This window comes from Myotis myotis, unplaced genomic scaffold (genome assembly GCF_014108235.1).
Source record: "Myotis myotis isolate mMyoMyo1 unplaced genomic scaffold, mMyoMyo1.p scaffold_m19_p_1, whole genome shotgun sequence".
NCBI lineage: Eukaryota > Metazoa > Chordata > Mammalia > Chiroptera > Vespertilionidae > Myotis > Myotis myotis.
Genome location: NW_023416313.1, coordinates 91,023,580 through 91,050,216, shown reverse-complemented (window position 1 = coordinate 91,050,216; position 26,637 = coordinate 91,023,580). Strand labels below are relative to the sequence as shown.

Below are 26,637 nucleotides of genomic sequence, written 5' to 3'. Positions count from 1 at the left end.
ATCAGCCCCACCTCTCTCTCTCCGAGAGGTCAGCAGTTCAGCCCGCTTGCCAATCCCTGCCCACCCGAGCCTGCTACGTGCATAGCCTGGCATCCGGTCGTCCCTTCAGTCATTTTTGACATTATGGACCCTGGCTCTTTATATATATACTAGAGATCCGGTGCACAAAAATTTGTGCACTCAGGGGGGAAGAGAGGGTCCCTCAGCCTGGCCTGTGCCCTCTCGCAGTCTGGGACTCCTCGGGAGATAACGCCCTGCTGGCTTAGGCCTGATCCCAGGTGGCAGAGGGCAGGCCCAATCCCTAGGTGCAGCCCCTGGTCAGGCTCAGAGCAGGGCCGATTGGGGAGTTGGGGCGCCGCCCCTGTCATGCACAGAGCAGAGTGGATTGGGAGTTGCGATGCCACCCTCAGTCACGCTCAGGGTAGGGCTGATTGGGGGGTTGGGGCAGTGCCCCCTGTCACACTCAAGGCAGGGTCGATGGGGAGGTTGCAGCGCCACCCCCTGTCACGCACAGAGCAGGGCCAATCAGGGGGTTGGGGCGCTGCCCCCTGTCACTCACAGAGCAGGGCCCATCAGGGGATTGGGGAGCTCCCCCTGTTACGCACAGAGCAGGGCCAATAGGGGAGTTGGGGCACCGCCCCCTGTCACACACAGAGCAGGGCAGATCAGGGGGTTGGGGTCCCGTACCCTGTCACACTCAGGGCAGAGCCGATGGGGAGGTTATGGTTCTACCCCATCACACACAGAGCAGGGCCCGTGGGGGGGAGGGGGATTGGGGCACTGCACCCTGTCACACACAGAACAGTGCCGATCAGGAGGTTGGGGCACCGGACCCTGTCACACACAGAGCCGCAGGGCAATCAGGGGGTTGGGGAGCTCCCCCCTATCAGGCACAGAGCAGGGCTGATCAGGGGGTTGGGGCGCCTTCCCCTGTCACAAACAGAGCAGGGCTGATAGGGAGGTTGTGGCCCCGCCCCCTGTCACACACAGAGCCACAGGGTGATCAGGGGGTTTGGGCGCTGCCCCCTGTCATGCTGATCCCGGTGCCAGAAGGCCTCGCGGCTATGCTGATCCCGGTGCTGGGAGGCATATTACCCTTTTACTATATAGGATAGAGGCCTGGTGCACGTGTGGGGGCCGGCTGGATTGCCCTGAAGGGTGTCCTGGATCAGGATGGGGGTCCCCACTGGGGTGCCTGGCCAGCCTGGGTGAGGGGATGATGGCTGTTTGCAGCTGGTCACACACCCTTCAGGGTGGGGGTCCCCACTGGGATGCCTGGCCAGTCTGGGTGAGGGGCTGAGGGCTGTTTTCAGGCTGGCGGGTGACTGAAGCTCCCAACCACTCCTTTTTTTCTTTTTCTTTTTATTCTGGGCCAGCTTTAGATCTGAGGCTCCAGCTCTTAGGCCTCCACTCCTGAAAGCAGGTATCTGGTTTGTTTCGGTTCTATAATCGAAACAATGTATAACTCCAGCTCTGAGATCCTGGCTCGCTAAAAGCAGGTTTCTGGGGTTTTGTTTAGCTTCTATATTTGTTACAATGCTTCTTAAACTGCAAGCTCATAGGCCGGCAAGGCAGGCGGGAAACGTTGGTTGCCTCCGTCACTGCAGCAAGCAAGCCTCATGTTAGTTTCAAGCTACCTGGCTGCTGGCCGCCATCTTGGCTGGCAGTCAATTTGCATATCTCGCTGATTAGCCATTGGGAAGGGTAGCAGTCGTACGCCAATTACCATGTTTCTCTTTTATTAGATAGGATATATATCCCCATTTGAGGATATATTTATTGATTTTAAAGAGAGTAGAGGGAGAGAGAGAGAAAGAGATAGAGACATATATGAGACAGAAACATCCACCTGTTGCCTCCTGTATACCCTTCCTAATGGGGATTGAACCCGCAACCTAGGTTTGTGCCCTGAGTAGGAATCAAACCCACAACCTTTTGGTGTATGCGATGATACTCCAACCAATTGAACCACCTGGCCAGGGCAAGATGTTTATTTTTTAAAACTGAGTTTTGTTCACTGATGTTATGTATTATTAATTTTAAAGTCCCTATGATAATAAATGTTTGTTCAGGCATCAAGTTTTAACAATATTTAGTAATTGAAATATGTAACTGAATGGTAGTATGAAAGAAGGTATAAGAATGTCATGATAGGGGTATGTTCTTTGGGTTGTATATTGCAGAAGGTACATAAAATATATTTGTTTGGGTATAGCCCTGAAGTCTAGGTAACCTTCCAATTAATTTCCACCTTTTGAAAATCTTTATGTAATAGTGGTATTCAAATTTATACCAAGTCTATTAGCAATGTTTTTAAATTATTTAACATAATTCAGTGAAATTACGTTTGGCATCTTACAAACAACCACTCACCTGTGAACATATTTCAGTCAGTGAGCCAGTTTAGTTTAGTCTGTGCTCTATTTTATAGCATCCCACATTTGACCAGTCAAAAGAAATGGAGAAAAATGATCCAAGACTATTAGTGAACAGTAACTTATTTTTACACTAGGGGCCGAGTGCATGAATTCGTGCACCTTGAAAGGAACTGTGGGTCGGGAGGCTGTGGTAGGCACAGGAGCAGGTCTTGGTCCATCCTCCGCACCCCTGCCTGGCCCCTTCTGCCGTGGTCCCTGGTCCTCTGTCTGTCGGCAACCCTGTTCCTGCCACCACTGCTCACACCTGCTGATGGCCCGGAGCAATTGGGGCCAGCACCATTAGTAGGTGCGAATGGCAGCTGCTGCCCCGATCGCCCTTCAGGAGCTGGGGGAGGTGGAGAAGCCCTCAGGGGTGATCAGGGCCGGAGCCGCCGCTCCCACCCGCTGTTGGCGCTGAGCGATCAGGACTGGTGCCAGGCACCGGCTGCAGGTGCAAGCACTGGATGGGACTGAGGTACATGGGAGAAAAGAATTTTCAGTAAGCACCAGAGACTCACCCTGATGATAGTGACCAGCACCCTACCTTGGTCTGGCACCCATGTTCACCTGCTCCACCATCCCACCACGACCAATGCCTGCCGTGTTTCACACATGCCCCCTGGTGGTCAGCACACATCATAGTGACTGGTTGTTTGGTTGTTCTGGTTGTTCTGCCATTTGGTCTATTTGCATATTAGCCTTTTATTACATAGGATTATAAAATCTTTGCATATTTCATATCATTTCATATCATATCAAGAGGATGAATTAAGATATTTTCTTTCTCTGGGAAGTTTCTTCATTGCCATAATTTCTTCTAACCAAACATCTGTTTATTTTTTAGCTGCTTCTTTGCTTTGCATTCAGTCAGATGAGCTACAAGAAGCCCTCACCTCCCACTGTGTGGTCACTAGAGGAGAAACCATTATACGACCCAACACTGTAGAAAAAGCTACTGATGTCAGAGATGCTATGGCTAAAACTTTATATGGCCGTCTCTTTAGCTGGATAGTTAATCGCATTAACAGCTTGTTGAAGCATGACACATCACCAAGGTAAAAATTTTTATGGACACATTTTTTTCCAAATGTCAGATGATGTAAATCTGTGTTGTAATTTATTGATTATATCAGAGTCCCTTTGAAGATGTTTCTATCAGTATCTCTTAATTTATTAACATTATATTTCAATAGATCTGTTTTATTTCCTACTAGTACCAATTCATTGTGCCAGCAATATGAATAAACATAATAGAAAGTGAATTTTTTAAAATATATTTTTATTGATTTTAGAGATGAAGGGAGAGGGAGATAGAAACATCAATGATGAGAGATTATTTGGCTGCCTCCTGCACGCCCTCCACTGGGGATTGAGCCCATAACCCGGGCATGTGCCCTTGACTGGAATTGAACCTGGGACCCTTCAGTCTTCAGGTCAACACTCTATCCACTGAGCCAAACCAGCTAGGGCAGAAAGTGAATTTTTAATGTGACCTATTAATTTATATCTTTTAATTAGAAGGTGTACTGTGAAGTGCATGCCATTTTATACTTGTATAAAATGTCAATTCAGCAGTGTTTTGTTTTTGTTTTGAGATTTTGAATTAAATCTTGAAGACAAAGGAAAACTTTTTTCATATTTTAACTTTCACTATAATCCTGGAGAGGTAGGTGTTATGACTATCCATGAAATTTGGAATCAGAAATGCTCTAAATAACTAGTGAATAGTACATTCAGGATATAAACAGTGTTATGTGATCTTAGCCTACACCTTGCCTGATGCCTCATCTTAGAACTAAAGGTAACCATGGCCATCGTTGTGTGCTTTCTATGTGCAGGGATTGTGCATAGATACCTTTCACTTACATCTAAAGTTTTGCTCCGCCACAAATTATACAACCTTTAGAAATTTGAAAATGAATAAAGAAGATGAATACCTGCCTTAAGGTCACTTCATTCACACTTGCTTATTAAATATAAAAAATCATTTTATATACATTTCAGGATGCAATTTATTGTTATTTTTCCACTGAAATACACATTGCACCATAATATGATCCAGTCAAAATTATCTTCAAATTGCTTCTTTACCTCCCTGCTAAACCATATGTTATCTGACTGGATCTGATATATTATTGTACATGATAGTTATTTAGCTCAGTAAAATCCTGTGGAACAGAGATGGCAAAAGAATAATCATTTTGACTGAGCCAGTATAACTTTTAACTCGACATTTTGCCTCATATAACCACATAAAAGTATACTCACTGTTTACTTTTAAGAACTTTCAGAAATATTTGATAGTTTTCCTTTTGTTGATCCCATCACATATTCAAAATGTTTTGTAAGTCTACATTCTAAGTGCAGTCTATTCCTCCCAATATAGAGCAGCGGTTCTCAACCTGTGGGTCGCGACCCCTTTGGGGGTCGAACGACCCTTTCACAGGGGTCGCCTAAGACCATCGGAAAACACATATATAATTACATATTGTTTTGTGATTAATCATTATGCTTTAATTATGTTCAATTTGTAACAATGAAAATACATCCTGCATATCAGATATTTACATTACGAGTCATAACAGTAGCAAAATTACAGTTATGAAGTAGCAACTAAAATAATTTTATGGTTGGGGGTCACCACAACATGAGGAACTGTATTAAAGGGTCACGGCATTAGGAAGGTTGAGAACCACTTATATAGAGAGTATCCCTCAGTTCACAGCTTGCAGTTGCTGGCTGTCATTTCCAAAGCCCTGCCTCACCCAACACCAAGAATAATAACGTAGGTTATATAAATGGTGGACACAGGACTAATGTTTGTTCTTTCCTTTTTGGGAGTGTAGGTATTTCTTGGAGGAGGAGCAGACTTTTGACCAAGTATCTAACCTTTAGTGAGCAGAGATAGCCATTATGTAAGAGCAGGAAAAAATGCATTTGTAATGTGCAATTGCAAAATAGTATTTAATTGTATTTTTAAATATTTAATTATAAAACAAATCCACATATATTTACACCTTCCTTTGGGTTATCATTTGTTGCATATTTTTAAATTATGAGTGAATGACCCTATAATACATAAGAATTCTTTAAAATAATTGAAATATTTTTAGCAAGATGTTTTCATTGTTGCCCTAAAATTAAAGACTAAGTCTGCTCTTTCACAGAATGTGTGTTTTTTGGTATGGTTTTTATTGACTATATTTTTGCTATGTTCTGAATGCTAGCTATATTTTCTCTATGAATGATGACTCGCTCAAGGCTGTGATCTTGTGCTCATAAACCCATATGAATAATGTTTCTTTTGTTTAAATATAAAGATAGTATACCAGTGGTTTCTATAGTACAAGAAAAATATTGACCATTTTCATATTAAAATTGATGCTACCTAATTTATCTTTTAGTTCTATGGAGGGAAGCCTTTTCAATTAACAATTTCACTTTAAGTGTGTATGCTGGTAGTAGGTTTTTAGATAAATCACAAAAACATACTTTGAGATAACCTGATTTATAGTACCTTTTAAGAAAGTAAATAAGAACTCAAAATAATATCTCTAATTTTCCAGTGGGAATGGTGATGAACTGAGCATTGGCATACTGGATATATTTGGCTTTGAAAATTTCAAAAAAAATTCCTTTGAGCAGCTTTGCATTAACATTGCAAATGAACAAATTCAGTATTATTTTAATCAACATGTGTTTGCATGGGAACAGGTAAGTCAATGTACTATAAAGATGCATGCCTGTGTGTTATAAGCAGACTTGTACTAATGAAGCATGACCTAAATCAGTGATGGTGAACCTATGACACGCATGTCAGAGGTGACATGCGAACTCATTTTTTTGGTTGATTTTTCTTTGTTAAATGGCATTTAAATATATAAAATAAATATCAAAAATATAATTCTTTGTTTTACTATGGTTGCAAATATCAAAAAATTTCTATATGTGACGCAGCACCAGAGTTAAGTTAGGGTTTTTCAAAATGCTGACACGCCGAACTCTAAAGGTTCGCCATCACTGACTTAAATCATAGATTTAAAGCCTTAAACATTTAATACAAAGAAAATATTTTCTCGCCCTAACCGGTTTGGCTCAGTGAATAGAGCGTCGGCCTGTGGACCCAATGGACCCAGGTTCGATTCTGGTCAAGGGCATGTACCTTGGTTGCGGGCACATACCCAGTAGGGAGTGTGCAGGAGGCAGCTGAATCGATGTTTCTCTCTCATCGATGTTTCTAGCTCTCTATCCCTCTCCCTTCCTCTCTGTAAAAAATCAATAAAATATTAAAAAAGAAAGAAAATATTTACTCACTTCATTCCCATAGGAAAAACAAATACAAGCCAAAAAAACTAGTATATTTGATATTGAATGTCCTCCATCGAATATCAGTGCACCATTCTCCAAAACTTAGCAAGCCTGAGCCCTTGCAAACAAAGACGTTTCCTTTGGAAATTTAAATAGATGCATCCAACTGTTTCTCTTTCTGTATGAAATTCTGTTTGAAATTTAAATATCCATCTAAAATGCATTAAACTTCAGAATTCCAGTAACTAGGCAACAGAACACAAGATAATGGGTTTGATGCAAATGCCGTGAAACAGTAATTTTGTCAGGGTACAATGTGCAATTCATGATTCAGCTTCAAAAATATTCTTCCTTAGAGAAAAATCAGAGATTTACTTGAATTGCATTTGGCAAAACTGTAGTATCAAGACTGTTTTAAATATTTTTATCAAGTCTAAAAGAAATAGTCATATTCAGTATGTCATTTGATTCCTTTAAAATAATATATGAAAGTTGTATTTACTGATTACAACTGAAGTTTTTATTTAAATTTGAGATAAATTAGAGGTACTTGAATCTCTTCTGATTTAAAATATTTAGGCTTATTGAGCGTTAACTTTGAAGTTGCATTTTGAGAACAGTGGTCACAAAAGAAAATATTTAGATCTTGACATTTCTTAAGCCAAAAAATAAAAAAATAAAACCATACTTTTTAATCTGTGTTTGCCCAATCTCATCTCCAGGCTCTCTCTCTCTCTCTTTCCTTCACAGACAAGCTCTTTGAAAGCATATTCAATACTCATTGCATTGTATCGATTTCTTCCCCACTTGGTACATTGAACCCACAGCATCTGGCTGGACCACCCTCACTGAATCAGAATGGCCCTTCCTAATCTCCTCATCATTAGTACCAGAAATGTTTTACTCCTCACATTATTAGTCTTTCTGTGATTTTCAACCCTATTGACAGATTCCTATTATTGGAAAACCCCTCCTTTAGCATTACTAACACCATCCTTCTATTTCTTTTCTTCTTTGATAGTTCTTCCTTTACTCTTTCTGTACCATCTTCTACACCAATGGTTCTAAACCCTGGCTGCATAGTAGAGTTACTTGGGGAATTTTGTAAAAGTCTAGTGCCCAGCCCCTATCCCAGACCAATCAAATTAGATCTCTTGGGCTGAGACCCAGGTACCACTGTTTTTTAAGGTTCCCAGTGTATTCCAATGTTGAGAATTACTGGCCTAAATGCTAGCTCCTCCAAAGAGTTCTATCCTTGACCCTGACATATAGCAACTGCTCAACAAATATTTATTAAATTAAGTTAATCTTGCTTTAATGCTTCACACTGTTCACAGAATTCATTCTAACCAGAGATTGAAACAAGTAAAAAAAAAAATTGGGGTTACCTGCTTCAGGAGACAAGATTTATCTCCATGTATTTCCCATCTGATTATTAAGAGCTTGTGTGGATAGACTTCTGTTATTCTCTTTTGGAGGTTAATATTAGGACCTGATTTATTGGAATTAGCCTTTAAACCAATGTACAGATCTTTTATTATTACTTGCTTTTCACTTTTATAGAATGTTACAATTTATAATTCACTTTTATTGATAGTCTTGAATCCCATGCATGATTCTAACGCTCTTAATTTTTTTTTGTCTTTGAGCTTGCTACAAATGAGACTATTCTATAAGATACTTTTTTTCCTTTTTATAGAATTATTGGGGTACACTGGTTAACAAATTACACAGGTTTCAGGTGACCAAGTTAAAACACATAATGTGTACACTGTATTGTGTGTTCACCACTCCAAGTCAACTCTCCATTCATGACCATTTACCCTCCCCCTTTACCCTTCTCTACCCTTTAAAAAAATGTACCTGAGAAGTTTTCTAGACAAAACAACTCAAAAGTGTCCCCAATTTAAAATTTTAACTAGGATCCAGTGATGAATTAAGGCTATTCCCAATTCTTTCAAGTGACTTCCTAGAGAAGTGATCCAAGAACCTCTGCTTCATAATCTTAAGGACCAGGCAGCTGAGTGTGTGATGAACGTGTGATTTGTTCGATACAAGATTAGTCAGTGATTCTCTTAATTTTAAAATGTGGTTGCACGTGTGTGGTTTTTTTCTTTCACTGTCATTTCCTGTGAAGGCAAAAAACGTAACTGAGAAATGCTAACTGTAGTTGTATGATTAGCTGTCACAGATAAAGAGAGCACACTTATACTAATTTCTATAAGTGAGAACTAGGTAGTAAGCCAAGTCATTAATTAAAGTCATGGTCACATTTTTTTTGGTGGAATATAATCACAGGTTCGGTCTAACACAGAACTCCTTCCATTAATAAAGTCCTTGCTGCTTATCAGTAGGACATGCTGTTCTCAATTTCATGCACATACAACAAATTTGGCCAATCTGAGCGAAAGGCACCCTGCCTCAGGCAGCACCTTCCCAGATGAAACAACTTCCGGTCCTGCTTAAACCAATAAATGTTCTCTTTGTTGACAGTCCAACAACATTAGAACACAAATACAGGTTTCCTGAAAGCATTTCCTTATTTCTCCCAGGCTCATTTTACCTGCAGTTATACACTGGTACACTCCAACAAAGTTGGTTACACAGGCATTTTGAGTATCATTTTCCCTTTACTTTCCATTAAAACAATAATCAACGGACTACAGGAAAACATTTTTAGTGAGTTTATGACAGTGACCTATTAATTCATGGCTTGCTGGCTGAATAGTTTTGTTTCTTGGAATGCTTGCCTCCAACTAACCATTTGTATTGCTTTTAAAGGTCTTAAATCTGGGATCCTCACTTTTAGCTTGATGGCACGTATGCCTCCTTTCTTTTCATAACCACTTTTCTGTGGACATAAATTGCATGTCTTGGAATCTCAACACCCAAACAAGAGCATCCAGAACTTGTATCGTTTTTTCCCCCTCTTATTATCTAGATATTTGGAATATCTAAGATAGCCGGTCTATGGTAGAATTATTTTCCTACTGTGTAAACTGATAGGTTCTGAAAATTTTCTGGAGTTTGATACTTAATAATATTTGAAGTTTTCATGCTTTTCTAGCACTAGAAGAACCATTTTATACAGATCGAATTTAATAAAATTCAAAGGGATGATTTGCATCTGCAGACAGTAGTTTGAGCGTTAGATAATAACTTAAGTCCCCATCCCTGCAAATAGATGATGAGGAATATAGTTAAAACCTTTTAAAATTCCAGAGTCAAACTCTTTTAAATGAGTTGCAACCGTAAAGTATATGTCTTTCTTTTAATTTATTCATTCCACAAATAGATTATTCATATTTCCCCTTACATCTGTGTAGGGTTCTATTGATGCACACTGTTTACTTCCATATTTTTCTAAAAGCCTTTAGTTAGCAGCTCTAAGAACAGGAAACAAGTTATCCCATTTTCCATGCAGGAGGCATCTTTCTACAACAGCCCTCACACTGAATCTCCATGGTAATAATTATGTAACCAAGATTTGGCGGGGCGGGGGACGGGGGGGAGCAGTATTTTTTCATTTTCAGGTTTTCTTCCATGTAAAAGAGAGCTCAACAGTAAAAAGTGTGATAGCAAACTTGACATTCTCTTCACGTTAGTCATGTTAGTGCTGTAGTGGTCGGTTTTGTCCTTTGTTTTAATTTTGCATTAAGGCATAATCATTATAGTATGAACATATAAAAAAATGAACCTTATTCCCTCAAGTTTATGTTTCAAATCAAGGGGAATGCACACAAACCATTAATTCATCACCCCGGGCATGATTTGAATTGGAACAGATGCCATTGCTCTTTAAGGCTGTTATGATACTACAAAGCATTGTTCTAGACCCTGAAGAGTCACTCTACTTCCTGACATGCCTGTTTATACTAGGATGAGCTTTCTTACCCATTAGTGCAGCTCAGCTTTCTGGCTAGTAACTGAACTAAAGCTCATTTCTAAAGTGAGCTATTAATATTTTTTTTTCTGTATGAGGATAAGTTGTTACATGTATCACTTATGTAAGTACCTGTGGGTTTAGAATTAAAAGTCAGGAATCATTTTATATGCAGGAAACTATTTACAGCACATAATAGAAACAATAACTGTAATAATGCTCTGGCTTCTTGCTGAAAATTATGTGTATGACTTTCATCTCCAGTTGTTCATATCCTGAAGATGAAAGCTTTTGAGATTTTTTAATGTGGGCTCTACATGATTTGTGACAATTACAAAGGACAAACATTCATTTAATTATCTAATATCTACATTTTCAACTTTATTAACATCATAAAGTAAAAATCAGCCTTCAGATAAAAAATGTGTGGGTAGTTTAAAATAAACCCCTTATAAATGTCTTCAAATTGTTTTGCTTGCAAAATGTGAATTTTTATTTTATATCCAACTTTCTTCCCTACTAAATAAATCTTCCCTATTAAAGAGTGCTGTGGTGGTAGCATTTGTCTTATTTTAACTTTCCAAGTGATAAAGGACATTTATAGGCAGTTTCTTTAGGCATTAACATAGCCAGACATTTAAGAAACCCTTGATACAACAAATCTTCCTTTTTAAATGCTCAGCCAAGACTTGAGTTACTGTTTGAGATCACATTCAAATGTTCCTTACACTTCTCACATACTAGGACAGGGGTGGGCAACCTTTTTGTGAGTTCGTGCCAAAACCAGCAAAATCTCTGACTCAAAATTCTTCTGCATGCCAACCCTAATTTTTTGAGAACATGTTACGCCTACTTGATATCTCTTAAGATGTACGTATGTGAAGAACCTTGAAGAAATAATAAAATTCATTCGAGCGACAGAAACACAGTATATGATGATGAAAAATACATTTATTTTTTAATGTACACATGTACACTGATAATCCAACAGAAAACTTTATGACTCCGTTTGATATTATCAGTGGGACTTTTGTGCCGAGAGAAACATAGAAATTTATTCCCCTTTCGTTAGTACCAGTGGGCAAAGCAAGAGAGAAGGTTTCATTTTTATAGAGCAAAATTTTGAATAAGTAGGTGAGGCGGTTGTCTTGTCAATGAAAACCCGTTGTGTCTGAGGCTGAAACCAAAACACTGGTCAGATCTAGGAAGGCAGGGAGAGTTAAGGCAGAGGCATAGAAATTGCTCTTCCCCTCTCTCGTCAATCCATGTCTATGGTCTTTAAGATAACTTGTTATGTAAAATTATTTATCTAAGATGCACCTACACTGAATTTATCTGAAAAATAAAAAAGTCAATATTAAGGAAAAAATTGTAAATGGAAGATTATAAGAGAGGTGCCAGCAAAAGTTACTGGCGTGCCATCGTGCCAAGGGTTGCCCACCCCTGTACTAGGAGAATGAGGAAGTTGACATGATAAGGTATTCGTGGAGTAGCCCAGCAGCAGCTCCTGGCGGGGGTGTGTCTTCCTCTCCCTTGGTTCTCACAGGCAACCTCTTGGGTTCCGTGCCCATTTCAGCCCTCACTCAACACTGTGCTGCACATGTTTCTCTTCGCACCCATGAAGTTGGGTCAGCACCATAATGCAATGTGGGGATTTATTTTGATAATTTAATAACATTTTTCAAAACCTTTTAATTATGATAAAAGATAATTTTAAATGAGATATATAATTAGGAGCATAGATCCATACACTTAAAATAGTTTCTATATGTAAGGTTAAAGCATACTGTTGCCAAACTGAAAAAAAAAATTATTTGGTAAAGATTTAAACATGACAGTAAAGGAGAAATACATTTAAGTTGAAAGGAATGTATAGAAAGTTACATTTCTGAATTTCCAATAAAAATGCCTCCTTATCTGAAGCCAGTGCCCATCAATAGAATATAAATTTGCAAAACTCTTTATGACTTTTAAAGAGCTTTCAAAAATAGGTATCATACACAAAAAGACTTTTCATCTTAACATGCATTATATGCCTCTTTCTGATAAAAAGGAAATGCTCTAAGACAGTGGGTCTCAACCTTCTGGCCCTTTAAATACAGTTCCTCATATTGTGACCCAACCATAAAATTATTTTCGTTGCTACTTCATAACTGTAATGTTGCTACTGTTATGAATTGTAATGTAAATATCTGATATGCAGGATGGTCTTAGGCAACCCCTGTGAAAGGGTTGTTCGACCGCCAAAGGGGTCGCGACCCACAGGTTGAGAACCGCTGCTCTAAGAGCACCACTTGAAATTCCTTCCTTCAAAGTTCATTAAATATCCTATCTAATAATAGACAAACATGGTAATTGACCATACCTTCGCTATGCCTCCCATTGACAAATCAGCACAATATGCAAATTAACTGCCAACAAAGATGGCGGCTAATTTGCATACTGCAGGCAGGGCAGGACAGCACAGCCGCCAGTGCAAGAGCCGCCATCCAGGCCCCAGTATGCGATCCCAGAAGCCGCCCAGAAGCCGGTGATCGGGGGGAGATGGGGTCCCCTGCCCAGGCCTGACACCTCTGGCAGAGGCATCAGGCCTGGGCAAGGGGCCCATCCGGCAATCAGAGGGAGATGGGGATCGACACCTCTGGCCGAGGTGTCAGGCTTGGGCGAGGGTGGAGCCGGTGATCAGGGGGAGATGGGGGTCCCCTGCCCAGGCCTGAAGCCTGGGCCAGAGGCGTCAGGCCTGGGCCAGGTCCAAGCCAACGATTGGTGTGAACTACAGAGGAAACACCTTTTCTGACTGCTCATTGGCTAAGCTCCCTGTATGCCACTGGTAATATTCTTAGTAACTTGGGTAATAAGAATCCAAAAAGGTGATCTAGGGTTTTTCACCACATTCCTGGTGAAAAAAACGAAGGTCCACTGCTGGAGGGCTAAGAAATGTCATATCCTGCCCTAGCCTGTTTGGCTCAGTGGATAATGCCTTGGCCTGCTGATGGCAGGGTCTGGGTTCAATTCTGACCAAGGGCATGTACCTAGGTTGCAGGCTTCTCCCTGGTGGTGGCCCAGGTCAAGGCTCATGCAGGCGGCAACCAATCAAAGTGTTCCTCTCACTTTGATGTTTCTCTCTGTCTTTCCCTTTCTCTTCCACAGTCTCTAAAAATCAATGGAAACATATCCTCCAGTGAGGATAAAAAAAATAATAAAGAAATTATTATTATATGAAAGACACATCTTGAAAATGCCTAAAGAAAGTTGTCATTTTTTCATGGTGAAGGGATTGTAGTCCGTGTTGATGAAAAAACCTTGCTGGCTGTGGTGACTGGCAGTGGCTGCAGCAGCAGGGTGATGGGGCTGGTGCCTTCTCCTGATCAGCCCGGTCGCCTTCCACAAAGGGAGGCCAGACTGCATCTTAGGCCCGCTCCCCAAGGGGAGCAGGGAGTGGGCCTAAGCTGTCACTAGGACATCCCCTGAGGGCTCCCAGTATGTGAGAGGGAGCAGAGGCTGGGCTAAGGGACACACCCCCCAAGTGCACGAATTTCATGCACCGGGCCCCTAGTCTATAATATAAAAGCCTAAGTGACCATTACAACCAGACAGCCAGACAACTGGCTGGTAGCTATGATGTGCACTGACCACCAGGGGGCAGACACTCAATGCAGGAGTTGCCTGCCAACCTCTTACGGTCCCTCCCCCGACCCCCGCACCCACCAGCCAGCCCCGATCAGGACTTGGTGAGATGGCCAGGCCAAGGGACCCCACCTGTGCACAAATTCGTGCACCAGGCCTCTAGTATGTGAAATAAAATATGTATATTTTATCAGGAATTATCCAAAGTACTTTCTCATAGATTACTTGTCAGATTCTGAATGAATGACCTACATCATCTCAAGATAATGATGAACAACATTCCCTGTGGTTTGCCATTAGTATTAACATAAAAATCAGCAGGATCATTAATACCAGCTTTGAATAGAAAATACAGGAAGAAACCAACTTCAAATTATACATTTTATTTTACATCAAGTGTTCAGATTTTTAAACATGCATATTGGCACTTTGTTTTCTTCATTTTTAGCTTTTTTAAATGCTTAGTTCAGTAAAATGTTATTACTAACAATAATATGTATAGAAAGAAAGAGAATGAAAGCAAGTGTGGTAAATACTAGCCACTGAGGAAGTTGAATAAAGGAGACATGGGAGTTTTTTGGTACTATTCTTGCAAGTTGTCTTTCAGTTTGAAGTTATTTCAAAAGAAAAAAAAAAGTGGCAGAGGTTGTTGTTTCTTTTCACTATAGTAAACATGCTCAATTTACCTGGAGCACTAATAGCACTCTGAATCCTAGATTTTCAACCTTTAAAATGTTTCTCTTAGAATGAGGATTTTTGTCAGTGGTTAGAATGAGTAGCTTCTCAATGGTTTCTGTCCAGTGAGGGGAATGTTTTTGTAAGTGTGTACACTCATATGAGCAGCTGGTGAGTGGGAATTTTTTTACTAAAAGATAGACTTCAGGAATATATGTGTTCATGTGGCTTTTTCCCCCTTGCGAATGTTCTGTCAACAGAATGTATATTTATTCATTAAGTTTCACAACACATTGAGGCAATCTTGGCATTTTGAAATGTTAGAACCAGAAGAAACCTAAATAGATGATTTACATTTTAAAGACAACAAGGACTTCGGGTGACTTACCCGAGGTCGCAGTCTGGTTGAACAAAGCCAGAACCAGGATCTAGGTATTCTGATGCCTATCTCAGGTTCTTCCCATGAACAAACAAATAGAACAAACAAATAAGTTCAGAGAGCCAGAGACACAAGAAAAGTAATCTCCGATGCAGAAGAAAAGGGTGCTCCTTGTATTTGAAAGAAAGGAAAGAAAAAGAGAAGAAGGGAGGGAGAAAAAGAAAAAGAAAGAGACCATCTTTTCACATGAAAATCCAGGGCGAGTCAATATAAGAAGGAAAGAAGGAAAGCGGAGAGAAGAGTCGCACTGAGCAAGTGGCAATAGAGGGAGCAGAGACCTCCTAGTAGAAAGGATATAAGGTGGAACAACTGAAAGAGAGAATATACCAAAACAGAGAAATCCAAAGATGTTTCTTCTGGGTTGGAATGGCAAGGCAGAGAGAGCATCGTTTCTGTGCCTTACAGGACAGGGACTCGACCTTTTTCATCTTTTTCTACCTTCTCTAACCCCATCTACTCCTGAACATGCACATAGTAGGTGCTCCTCAATATTTGAAGAATTTTCGTATGTGGCTCTTTCTACAATGGTCTATACAGAGACAGTGCTACACCCCGAGGTGAATTCCAGATACCATCTCTTGATATAAATCTCATTCATTCTTTGTCCCATGATTTGAAATGGGTAGAAGCATTTTTTTTTTTTTTAAGTGGAGCCTTTTCATGAAGATGGCACCAAAAGTGAAGAAGACCTTCCCCTCCCAAAGCCAAAGCTAAAGCAAAGGCTTTGAAGGCAAAGAAAGTGGTGCTGAAAGATGTCCACAGCCACACACACACACACACACACACAGTTCCCTCTGACTGCCAGTCAGCCATGAAGAAGATAGAAGTCAACAATACACTTGTGTTCATTGTGGAGGTCAAGGCCAGTAAGCACCAGATCAAACAGGCTATGAATCAAGGAGGGACCTGGAGAGCATTGTGCTGAGGGAAATAAGCCAGTCAGAGAAAGACAAGTATCAGATGACCTCACTCAAGTAGAATCTAATGAACAAAATTAACTACCAAGCAAAATAGTGATGAACTCATAGATGGAGAGCAAGCTGACAGCTCTGATGGGGGAGGGCGTTGCTGGGACAGGAGAGGAATTGAGCAAAAAAGAAAAAGGAAAAACTCATGGACATGGACATTATTTCCTTAATAAGTCCACTGATGTGCTCTAAATGTGTTTTTAATGTACAGGGCAAAGGAGGGGGAAAGAGGTAGAGGAAGGTATAGGGGGAATAAATGGTAGAAACCTGACTTGGGGTGGTGAACACACAATACAGTGTACAGATGAAGTTTTTTAAAATAGTGCAGCTCATACTCTGGTTTTAAAATAGTGCAGCTGCAACTTGTATAATTTTGTTAACTAGTGTCACCCCAATAAACTCAATAAAAAGGAAAAAAATTCAGGCTATAAAGAAGCTCTATGACATTGACGCGGTCAAGGTCAACACCCTGATCAGGCCTGATGGAGAAAAGAAGGCATTGTTTGCCCTAGCGGGCAAAATACCACGTGCGGGCATGCACGTACAGTGTGATTGAAACTTCATGGCCCATGCGTAGAAGTCGGTATTTTGTGGAAGAGCCGGTATTTTGTGGAAAAGCCACACTGAAGGGGCCGAAGAACTGCATGTGGCTTGTGAGCCGCAGTTTGCCGACATGGGAGGGCCTATGGCGAACCTTTTGAGCTCTGCATGTCAGCATTTTGAAAACCCTAACTTAACTCTAGTGCCATGTCACATATAGAAATTTTTTGATATTTGCAACCATAGTAAAAAAAGACATATTTTTGATATTTATTTTATATATTTAAACACCATTTAACAAAGAAAAATCAACCAAAAAAATGAGTTCACGTGTCACCTCTGACACGCATGTCATAGGTTCACCATCACTGGCCCTAGCCCATTTGGCTCAGTGGATAGAGTGTTGGCCTGCGGACTCAACGGTCCCAGGTTCGATTCCAGTCAAGGGCATGTACCTTGGTTGCATGCACATACCCAGTAGGGAGTGTGCAGGAGGCAGCTGATCAATGTTTCTAACTCTCTATCCCTCTCCCTTCCTCCCTCTCTGTAAAAAATCAATAAAATATATTTTTTTTTAAAAAAAAAAAAGAAGGCATATGTTTGGCTCCTGATTATGATGCTTTGGATGTTGCCAACAAAATTAGGGTCATCTAAACTAAGTCCAGCTGGCTAATTCTTTTTTCTTTTTTAAATATATTTTATTGATTTCAGAGAGGAAGGAGAGGTATACAGAGAGAGAAACATAAATGATGAGAGAGAATCATTAATTGGCTGCCTCCTGCACACCCCACACTGGGGATCAAGCTCGCAATCCGGGCATGTGCCCTTGACTGTCATTGAACCTGGGACCCTTCAGTCCACAGGCTATCCACCCAGCAAAACCAGCTAGGGCTGGCTAATTCTAAATATAAAAAATTTTCACTGTAAAAAGAAAAGTGGACTAAAATTTTAAAATAAGAGACATGCACGTGGTTGGGGGAGGGGTAGTAGACCGTGACCAGTTCAGGAAGCAGGTTGCTGAATTAGTTTAGGAGATGAGAGGAGGTCTCTCTGAGGACCTGAGGATTGAGCCTTTATTGTGTCATTCACCTGTGCTGAGTAACATACCCATAATTTTTCTCCTGCCATGGAAGCTTGCAGCCTCTCTCAGCCTGTGGTGACCACCCTGCCACGCTGCTGTGTGAGCCAGGACTTACTTAGTAACCTCAGGTCTCTCGTGGGATGACATATTGACCCTAAATATTTAAGCTTGCTGCCTAAGCACTGTTAGCTATGGAGGTGCACCTTCCTTGGGCTTTCTTGCCAATGTGTCCTTTCGCAACCTACACTCAAAATTCAGTGAAAAACAAAGGAGAATTTAACTCTGGATGAAATTTCCTAGCATCCAAGTCTTATGATTTTCCTTGCCCCCTTGATATATACTTTAAAAGGTAATTCATCTAACCTTTTTCAAAAGAGAATTCTGGCTGTCTGAACAGGGTAGGGATTACCTATGCTAACCAGCTCAGCTTTTCCTGAGTAATTCCACTGATGTGCTGAAAATGTATTTTTAATGTACAGGGCAAAGCAGAGGACTTTCTGAAGTGGTAGGTGAGCCTCAATTCTCTGCATGTGCTCAAAAACAACTAAACTAAGCATTTGGAGTTTATAACTGCTCTAACAATATATAATATATGTTTAAGTCATGATCATTTTACTAAAAGCGCTTTATGAATCCTGAATAACAGCATTTTTCCTCCGTTGGTTCCCCTGGAGTTTGTAATACTAGCAAGTTTCTTAAAGGGGAGCCTGTTGTTTTCCAAGCTCCTCATCTCTGCGCTGTATGACCTGCCACAAAAGCATTCAGTGGATTTTGACACCGGCAAAGAGAGATGACAAATGCATTGGTTTAGACCTTAACCTCGTGTGCTTTCTATATAAAACATACAGAACCGCCTTTGAACTTTGCCGTTGTCATTTAAGCTGTAACATGCTGTCAGCATAAAGTAATTCTAGGTCTGCATACTTCTCCACGGTTACCTTCAAATGAAAAAGCAGATTGCTGAATTAGTTTAGGACAGTGGTCAGCAAACTGCAGCTTGGCAAACCGCGGCTCGCGAGCCACATGCGGCTCTTTGGCCCCTTCAGTGTGGCTCTTCCACAAAATACCAGCTCTTCCACAAAATACCAACTTCTGCACCTGGGCCACGAAGTTTCAATTGCACTGTATGTGCGCGCCCGCACGTGGTATTTTGTGGAAGAGCCACTCTCAAGGGGCCAAAGAGCCACATGTGGCTCGTGAGCCGCGGTTTGCCGACCACGGGTTTAGGAGATGAGAAAAAGCTGTGAAACATCAAGACATTGTTTCACTTTGTTTTTTGTACTGGATAAACTAAATGTCTTTCAGGTTGTCTACCTCTTAGACCAGGGGTTCTGCCTCATTTTCTGTATTAGATTTTACTTTAAAATATACACATATTATTTTTCTGGTGACATCTTTGAAATGAGATTTTAATTTCATGAGGCTCCAAAAGTCGTGATTAAAGCTTTTGCTTATCAATGGCCCACCTGCCATTGACTAAATTCCTCCATGAAGTTGCCAGAAATAACTTCTCTTTCTCTGAACTCCTGTAGTACATGTAGCATTTATCTGTCACATCGTACCTTGCATTTTGAATATGTATTTAGTAACCTTATCAGTCAAGTTATATTTTAAACCCTCTGAGGACAGGGAGTTTGTTTTAAACATCTATTTATCACCCAACACAGTTCCTTATTATAAGGTGTTTAATGAATTAAAAATATAAAATATATAAAATTAGAGTTAAATATGTAAGGGAAAAATAGCCTGTAATTTTAATTTGTGGGTGGAGCAGGACATTCTTCCTGAATCTGTGGTTATCTGATACACTTCCAGTAATAGTAGCTTTCTCACCTGAGAGCCGGTGAGCATCCTGCACGTAAGTGTTGCTACAAGTCATTGTTCAGATGTCATGTGTGTCCTCTCTTTTCTAGACTGTGAAGTAGGGACACAATACGAAGGCAAAGTCATAGAAACACTTATGTAGCACAGTTCTCCGTGTCCCTTTTGGAAAGCAGATCATCATCACTATGTTGTTCTGGAACCATGATCGTACAGTAATTGTTGTTCCTTGTTCTTTATTTTATGAATCTTATATACTCAACAGCAAAATATTATTACTGTGCCGGATATTTTGACTTTTGTTAGATGAAGATTGTGAGCTCCACTGAGTACATGAGAAAGTGGAAGCTTACAGAGGATGAAAACCGCAAAGGATTATTCGCTAGTTAAATGGCAGACCCCAGACATGCACCTGTTGGTGCTTGGCTCTGAATCCATCGGTTGTTCCTGTGACCCACAGCTGTCCACTTTGCCAACAATAACTGAAACATTATTATATAAATATTTGTGAGACATTCACATCTGGAACTAGATAAAAGGCTTACATTGAGGGAAGTGTAATCCTAAAATAGACCTAATTAATATTCTATAAACTATTGAACACAATTTTATTACTGCCCATTAATAACATATTCCCTTGCATTTTGAAATCATAAGTTGTCTGTAATTCTGGTGTAGAGACTAGAAACTTTTCTTCTTTAACTACCCTGAATAGGAATCAGTCCTGACTTTAATGATCTAGTGTTTCTGGGGAGAGAGAAATACAGTGACACCCTCAGTTTAAGGGCAAGGTCAGAGGGAGTGATTTATTATAATATCTGTAAAGTAGGATGTTAGGTCATTACTGTAAAGCTATATATTATTCATAAATTTTTAAAGTGTATTTTTCTATATGTGTCATGTCCTATTACAGAATGAATATGTCAATGAGGATGTTGATGCCAGAGTGATTGAATATGAAGATAACCGGCCCATCCTAGATATGTTTCTGCAGAAGCCAATGGGTTTACTGTCCCTACTTGATGAAGAAAGTAGATTTCCCAAGGCCACTGACCAGACTCTTATAGGTGAGTATGTCTACCTTTTCTGATATAGTCATCTGATTCTGAATGATTGAAAATAGATTTTTAGCCCTGGCTGGGTGGCACCGTTGGTTGGAGTGTCCCATACTCCAAAAGGTTTCCAGGTTCGATTCCCATTCAGGGCACATACCTAGGTTATGGGTTCCATCCCCAGTCAGGGTGCATGGGCGGGAGGGGGCTTATCAATGTTTCCCTCTCTCTCCCTTCCTCTCTCTAAACATATCCTCAGGTGAGGATTGACATAAAACAATTTTAATAGATTTTTAATTATTTGGGAGAAAATAGCTATCACAAAGCCTGCATATTGGACTTTAAAGAGGCTTTCGAGCCCTAACTGGTTTGGCTCAGTGAATAGAGCATTGGCCTGCAGACTGAAGGGTCCCAGGTTCGATTCTGGTCAAGGGCATGTACCTTAGTTGTGGGCACACATCCCCAGTAGGAGGTGTGCAGGAGGCAACTGATCAATGTTTCTCTCTCATCGATGTTTCTAACTCTCTATTCCTCTCCCTTTCTCTCTGTAAAAAATCAATAAAATATATTTTTTTAAAAAGAGGCTTTGGATTTAATACCTGGACCAGTGAATGTTGATAATAGGGTGAAATATTTCATGAAAAATTAAACAAATTTAGACATTGGACTTCTTACTTTAATGATAGTGCTCCAACCATAGGATCTTATCTTAGAAATGACCTTAGAAATTATGCAGCCCAAAATTAGAAATTGGAGGGCAAGGGAAAAGGACAGTTCTAGAATTTGAAATGAGTTAGCTAATGGGGAGGAAATAAATTCATCTGTGATGTTCTAGTCATTTATCTACTAGATGCACCTAGCCTCAAATACCTTAATAATCTCTAAGTTACAGTACATTGTTTATAATAATCCCAAGTCATCAAAAAATATTAAACGTTTTTTTCTGTTTCGTAAGGCAGAGATGTATACCCTATTTAAAAGATTATCATCTAAAAATGGTTAACATAAATGTCCTACTCCTTAAATTTAAAAACAAACAAACACAACTTTAGCTTTTTCAGCTATCTGAAAAAAATAATTTTTAATGTGGAACACTATATTTCCTGATGGTAGGAGATAATCATTATATATACTCAATACTTGCAAAAAATTCCGATATTCTCTGACTTACTTTTGGTGATATATTGGTCTGTTTCTGACCATTAAAGTCAGTGGTGCTAATTATTTCTTACTGATTGTTTATTCTGTCCTCTAATTGCACAATACTAATGGAAAAGAAAATAATACCCAAATTTTGGGGAAATGATTGCATAGCAGTCACTCTATGTTGATGCTAAAATGTTCCTTCTAGGGCAGCGGTTCTCAACCTGTGGGTCGTGACCCCTTTGGGGGTCGAACGACCCTTTCACAGGGGTTGCCTAAATACATCCTGCATATCAGATATTTACATTATGATTCATAACAGTAGCAAAATCACAGTTATCAATGAAAATAATGTTATGCTTGGGGGTCACCACAACATGAGGAACTGTATTAAAGGGTCGCAGCATTAGGAAGGTTGAGAACCACTGTTCTAGAACATGGAGTAAAAAGTTCTCTGAGATTGGTAAAATTGTTATAGAAAAATAACTGTCTTTATGGTCCCATTGTGTTTCCCACGTAATCAATAATAACATATACCATCTAATAGAAAGGAAAAGCAAACACCCAATTTCTAGGTGCATGGCTTTGCTTAAACTGTGTTTCACAAACCCCTTTGTTCAGTCAGACTCCAGTAGTTCTGTACCAGCAGTTCTCACAATGTGGTCCCCAGACAAGGAACATTAGCATCACCTGGGATCATGCTAGAATTATAACTTCTTAGATCCCATTCCAGATGTACTGAGTCAGGAACTCTCCGGGTAAGACCTAGCAATCTGAGTTTTTTGTTTGTTTGTTTGTTTTCTGTATTTTTTTTTATTGCTTAAAGTATTACAAAGAGTATTACATATGTGTTCTTTTTTTCCCCCTGCCCTTGACAGTCCCCTAGCCTCCCCTATCCCCCAGTGTCTTATGTCCATTGGTTATGCTTATATGCATGCATACAAGTCCTTTGGTTGATCTCTTACCCCCCTCCCTCCTGCCCACCAACCCTCCCTGGCCTTCCCACTACAGTTTGACAATCTGTTTGAGGCAGCTCTGCCTCTGTATCTATTATTGTTCAAAAGTTTATAATGGTCTCTATTATCCATGAATGAGTGAGATCATGTGGTATTTTTCCTTCATTGACTGGCTTATTTCATTTAGCATAATGCTCTCCAGTTCCATCCATGCCGTTGCAAATGGTAAGAGTTCCTTCCTTTTTACAGCAGCATAGTATTTAATGGGCCCTCTAGCGGACTCTGTTGCTTACTAAGGTTTGAGAACTGCTGTAAATCATAACGGAATGGTAAAATTCATTATCTTGAATTTTGCAATACCATTTATAATTATATTCCAAAATCTGCATATATTAGCTATGTAAATTTTTCTTTATTTACTGCACACTGTCCATTTTATGGAGAAAGGGGTGATTCTGTCAACATGCATTTTTTGAGGATCTCCTACATATTTGATATTGGCGTTCCATTTTTTCCTATAGAAAAATTTGAAGATAATCTGAAGTCACAGTACTTCTGGAGGCCCAAAAGAATGGAACTTAGTTTTGGAATTCACCATTTTGCAGGAAAGGTAAGAACTTTAAGGAATTGTGACTGAGTTTCTCTTTAGTCTTTTGTCGAATAATAAAAGTAGACATGAAAATTATGGCCTGAAATATTTACAGATGGTTATAATGAGATAGCCATCTGTGTCTGCCCCTATCTGGCCCTTTCTGCACCTTCCTACAGTCTGTCCTGGCCTTTACCAACCACTCTTGCTCCGACCACTTTCACGTCTAGCATCTACCCTGAAAAGATAAAAACATAAAATAAAATAAAAAATCCTTCAACAAGCACAAGGTAATAGTTTTTCTAGAAGAATTGTTATTAAGAAACTAAGGGGAAACAAGCAAGAAAAGAGACAGGTCTTCAACAGTCCATCTTTCTGATCCTGACATCTGGTTTTGGGTGAGATTGGCTGGCAATACTTTTTTCTTCTTTTGATGAAAGCTGGAACCTTTATTATAAACTGACTTTTTCAAACATTAGTGCTTCTCTCTTCACTGCCGACTTTGTCTCTTCTCCCTCCCAACAGGAGGAGGTGTCAGGCTAGGGGTGTGGTCGGGAACTGAGCTAACCGAGACAGATGGAATTGGCTAATGGACTGGTGCACAGTTAGAGGAAGAAATGTTTATGCATCGACAGATACACACTCCCACACCAAAGCAAGCCTCAGTACTTAGAGGACATTTTCCTTCCCTTCTGCAGAGAATAACAGGCCATTCCCTCACAATGACGTTATAAATATTGGAGGACTAAGAAGGTATTAAAATCAAGAAAGAATGCAATGGATTAAAAATAAACAAAATAAAATGATTCATAACCCTGAGCACTCTAGTTTACTAGAACTATATTCCACAAACTTCGATATTCCACAGACTTGTCACTGAAAAAAAACAAATCTGCCTTCAATATTATAATTATAGCCCCTCTCATGATTTTTAGCATCTGATTTTTCAAATAAGCCTCCTTTAAAACATCCATTAAAAATTGCCTATGGTCATTTTACCCAGGTTTTAATAACTATATCAGTCTTCTTGGATTGCCATACCAAAAATACCACAGGCAGAGTGGCTTAAGACAACAGAAATTTATTTTTTCACAGTTCTGGAAACAACACGGCCAAGATCAGGTGCCAGCAAGGCTGGTGTCTGTTGAGGCCTCCCTTCCTGGCTTGCAGACAACTGCCTTTTTGCTGTGTCCTTATATCTTTTCTTTCTCTGTGTACAGGTTGGGGTAGAGAGAGACAGATCTCTGGTGTATCTTCCTCATTTTAGGACATCAGTCCTCTGGGATTAGGACCCCAACCTATGACCTCATTTAACCTTAGTTACCTGCTTAAATACTCTCTCTCCAAATACAGTCACATTTGAGGTTGAGGATTCAACATAATAATTTTAGAGGAACAGAATTCAGTCCATGACAACAGCCATATTGGACCAGCCTACAGAGATCTTTGGATTACCTTGGTTTTTAGAAAGCCTTAAAATTATTCACCCCCACAGTGGACGTAGACCATTCTTACTACTGAGACAAAATACTGTAGTGGCTAATTCACTGCAGTGAATCAATTATAATAGAAACTAGTGACCTGTTGCACGAAATCATGAGAGACACAGGACATCCTCCCTCCCCCCACACCATGGGACCACCCCCGAGTCCTGGAGTCCCACCCCGTGTGGCCAGCTCGCTGCCAGATGGCTCGAGTCCTGGAGTGCTGCCCCGATGCCCCACCTCAGGCCACGTGCAGCGGTCGCCGGGAACCCCTGTGCCCTCATGGGGCCGAAGGAACCCTGGTGGAAGCCCCGCCCCTGCTGCCCGCACCACTATCTTGTGACAGCCTTATGGTGTGAGGGTCAATTTGCATATTACCTCTTTATTATATAGGATGAGAATGCCTGGGTGGCCCCAGTGTGCTTCCTCCTGCCACACCCAACCCTCCGGAAATACACCAAATTTCCAACATAAAACATGGGAGGAATCAAACTTCTTTTATCATTTCAACACCCAAAAAATCAGTGAGACAAATATTTTTCTGACAAGATTTATTAGTAAACCTGGAGAGGTTTGCTTTTCCAACCAAGTTGTAAGGGACTACCTTTATAAATCTTTGTATAACTGTCACTCCACACAGAGTAAGCTCTCAATAAATATCTATTGATGATGATGATGATGATGATGATGATGGCAGTGACACTAATTGTGATGATGATGATAATATACTTTATCAACAGGTCCTTTATAATGCAAGTGGGTTCTTAGCTAAAAATAGAGACACTCTTCCAACTGATATTGTGCTACTCTTGAGGTCATCAGAAAACAGTGTAATTCGACAACTAGTTAACCACCCTCTGACAAAAACAGGTAAGATAAGACAATTACCTTTAAATGAAAAGGTTTTTCAGGCCTGATCAAATAGTTTCTGATAGTCATTTTCATGAGTATGCTCCTCAGTTTTTCATATTGGTTTGTTTTTGGCTCCCTAAATATGCAATTATTAATATCCCCTGCCTAGATCATCTGAAGAAAATAATAAAACATAAGGAAGGTAGGTTTTCACTAAAGAGAGTGAAGCACCTCCCAGAAAATGTGGTGTCCTAGCGCCTCACTAGAAGAATATGCTCACCTCCAGGGAGTTCAGAATTGCCTGCTATTTTCGATCAGGTAGCATCTGGATGGTTTGAGGTCTATAGGTTTAGTGAGCTCTGACTTACTGATTAAAGACTCACACAACCTTGTTCCCTTCAACCATATACATTCTTAAATTTGCTTTTAAGAGCAAAAATGTAGTGTGGGTGGTTTTTCTTTACTGGAGTTTGAAATTTTTCTCTGCATTTTTTATAGTTTTATTGATGTATAACTGACATATACATATGCACATATTTAGACAGTAAAATTTGATGAGTTTTTCACATACACAAATACCTGTAAAACCGTCACCACAATCAATAATGAACCTATTGATCACCCCCAAATGATATTTCCTCATGGCTCTTTGTAATCCTCCCCCCACTCTTCCCTGCCCCTAGCCAAATGTTCTTCACAATCTTGAGTCTTCCAATCAGGAGGCAAAATATAGCTCTTCATTTATTTAAGTCTTCTTTAATTTCTCTTAACAATATTATGTAGTTTTCAGCATGCAAGTCTT

At 40.1% G+C, this 26,637-nt stretch overlaps 1 protein-coding gene across 1 annotated transcript in view; it reads left to right on the top strand.

Annotated features, from left to right (window-relative positions):
* Positions 1–26,637, top strand: part of MYO3A (myosin IIIA) — a 235,615-nt gene that overhangs the window by 141,387 nt on the left and 67,591 nt on the right. Inside the window, exons 18-22 of the mRNA XM_036344863.1 lie at positions 3,262–3,472; positions 5,984–6,131; positions 20,673–20,826; positions 23,432–23,520; positions 25,724–25,853. Coding sequence (XP_036200756.1) covers positions 3,262–3,472; positions 5,984–6,131; positions 20,673–20,826; positions 23,432–23,520; positions 25,724–25,853 — 732 coding nt within the window. The remainder of the gene's footprint in view (positions 1–3,261; positions 3,473–5,983; positions 6,132–20,672; positions 20,827–23,431; positions 23,521–25,723; positions 25,854–26,637) is intronic.